The following is a 2,472-nucleotide window of genomic DNA, read 5'->3' on the forward strand; positions in this document are numbered from 1 at the left end:
ACGATCGGCCGCGGCCGACCTTCGTCTTTCTTTTCTCGTCCTACCCTCTTTGCTTCTTCTATTTGGTTCATGTTTAGATTTAGTTTCTGTGCAATCTTTTCAACTATTTTTTTCGTATTTTCGTTCTCCGACTCGTCTAGGCATGCTATTTCAATATTTTTTTCCACTTCTTTCTCCTCCAAAATAAAAATTCGTTCCTGCAGCGACTCATTACACTTCTGTAAATACTTATTTGTATTTTCCAGTGAATTCATCTTCTTTTCAGCAGTTTCCTTAAAGTTCAGCATCATTTGATACTGTTCAGCGTAGAAGTCCACAGCTTCGGTTAGTTCATCAATTTTCTTTTTTGTTTCATAAATAATTTCGAGTTTGCTGTTCACCTCAGCCAACAACGATTCGACAGTGGCTTTTCCCGTATCTATATTTATTTTAGGTGCTTGCACACTAGATACTTGATGGAGACATGCTTCGCACAGCTGGGTTTTTTGGAACTCCTTTGAGACACATTTTTTGTGGTATACAGAGTCACACAAACCCTTGCACTTAATCACGTCAACTTTCGTTAAGGAAAGGAATAATTTGCACTTTTTGCACTGAACCATTCTCGTTGGACACATCTCTTAAGCGAATAAACGATTATTGTATTTTATATAAAAATTAATACGTCCGTACGCTGGGTGCGCGCGCGCGGAATGTGAATACATACACATACATAAACATTATACTATTTACATTTTTACAACTTGCTTTTAAAACACTGCTTAAGCCCTCTTATGCGATTAGACCCCCGTGGGCCGCAGGGTCCATTTTACGCTGTCGTGCACATCCTCCCGCCGTCGCCGAACCGCGATCCCGTTGGCAGCACGACGAGTTTCTTCGTAGGCCGGCGCAGGACGTGCCCGTTGCTCGTGGTGACGTCGACGACGCGCACCTCTCCGTCGGCGCCCGGGTACAGGCGGGTCACCCGGCCTCGCGGCCAGGTGTTGCGAGGCAGGTTGGAGTCGCAGATGATTACGACATCGCCCAGTTGAGGGGCGACGCCGCCGGAGCCATAGGGCTCCCGCCGGTGACGGAGCAAGGGCAGGCACTCCCTCACCCATCGGCGCCAGAAGTCATCTGCGAGGGCCTGGGCGCGCCTCCACAGTTGCCGGGCAGACACATCGCTGCTGGTGAAGTGGCCCGGCACAGGCGCGTGGCAGTTCGGGCCGATGAGGATGTGGTTGGGTGTGATGGCAGCTTCGTCTGTCGAATGTACAGGGACATGGGTTAGCGGACGTGAATTTACTGTATTTTCAACTTCAACTAATAGCGTAGACAATGTTTCTTCTCGAGGATACTTTTCTTTTAATACGTTATATAACGCCTCCTTCACGGAGCGCACCAGGCGCTCCCATGCACCTCCCATGAACCTCCATGTGCTGACGGCGGTATATATTTCCATGTGATGCGACGACAATTTACTTCATTTTCTAGAGCTTCTTGAGCGGCCTCTGCCAGTTCCTTGTTCGCCGCTTTAAAACAGGTCGCGTTGTCGCTCCAGATCTCTTTGGGGAACCCTCTCCGGGCAAGGAATCTTCGTAGCGCCGAAATAGCCGCATCCGCGCTTAATGAGCTCACGACTTCGATGTGAATGGCTCTTGAAGTTAGACACATTAGACATGTAAATAACGCCCCGTATCGCTTTTCTCTATGTCTCGCCACAGTTACTTCTATCGGTCCAAAATAATCGAGTCCTGTGAAGGTGAATGGTCTTGCGTGATGAGCTACTCGAGCCGCGGGAAGGTCGCCCGTGTACGGTGAAGCTGGCTTGGCTTTTCTAATGCGACACTGCATACAACTCTTGATGACAGTTTTAACTGACGGTCGTATCTTCAATATAAACAATCTTTGTCTTAGTTCGTTCACAACCATCTCTACACCTCCGTGATGCAATTGTTCGTGTACATGCGCTATGTAGAGCCGGGTGTAGGGATGTTTTCCGTCGAGTATTGGTGGGTCGACATTTTGTGACGTCCTTGCTCTTACATGTAGAGTTCCTTTGTCGTCCATTAAGACTCTTATGTTGACGAAGCGGTTGTTCTTACTGATATTCCTGCCTTTCCCAATCATATCAATTTCCTCTGGAAAGGCCTCTCGTTGGCTGGCATTCATCCACAGCAACTCCGCTTTTTCTAGTTCTTCTGCGGTGATCATTTGGTAGCAGATGCTCGTTTTTCCTTCTCGAGCGGTCGAACGTGACGCTATTTTTTCGCCGGTATTTCTCCAGTCTCTTGGGGGGTTCTAACAGCTTTTTCCTTGCCAGTATCGGTACTGACCATAAGCCCCTCTCGATTTGCCCCTGAAGTTCCAACGGGCACTTCCGACACATTCCCTCGTCGCTTGGCGTCTCCATCCATGCTGCGTGTTAAAACCATTTTTCTAATCTTCTTGTACAGGGATCCGGCGTCGAAGGTCCATAGAATGTTGGCGTTT

At 48.2% G+C, this 2,472-nt stretch overlaps 1 protein-coding gene across 1 annotated transcript; it reads right to left on the minus strand.

Annotated features, from left to right (window-relative positions):
- Window positions 1–808: 808 nt before the first annotated feature.
- On the minus strand, window positions 809–2,193 carry LOC106711682. The gene is made up of 2 exons (XM_045685495.1): window positions 1,410–2,193; window positions 809–1,242 (listed from the first exon to the last, which is right to left on the minus strand). The coding sequence occupies exons 1-2, from the start codon at window positions 2,191–2,193 to the stop codon at window positions 809–811; spliced, it is 1,218 nt and encodes a 405-aa protein (XP_045541451.1).
- Window positions 2,194–2,472: the final 279 nt, after the last annotated feature.

The sequence above is a fragment of the Papilio machaon genome, chromosome W, assembly GCF_912999745.1.
Source record: "Papilio machaon chromosome W, ilPapMach1.1, whole genome shotgun sequence".
Lineage (NCBI taxonomy): Eukaryota > Metazoa > Arthropoda > Insecta > Lepidoptera > Papilionidae > Papilio > Papilio machaon.

Bases quoted from the DNA above. Each gene is read 5' to 3' on its own strand.
- LOC106711682 (XM_045685495.1), bottom strand. From the start codon at position 2,193: ATGATCACCGCAGAAGAACTAGAAAAAGCGGAGTTGCTGTGGATGAAT. The intron at 1,243-1,409 runs GTTCATGGGAGG...TACATTCGACAG, and splicing joins ACCGCCGTCAGCACATGGAG to ACGAAGCTGCCATCACACCC.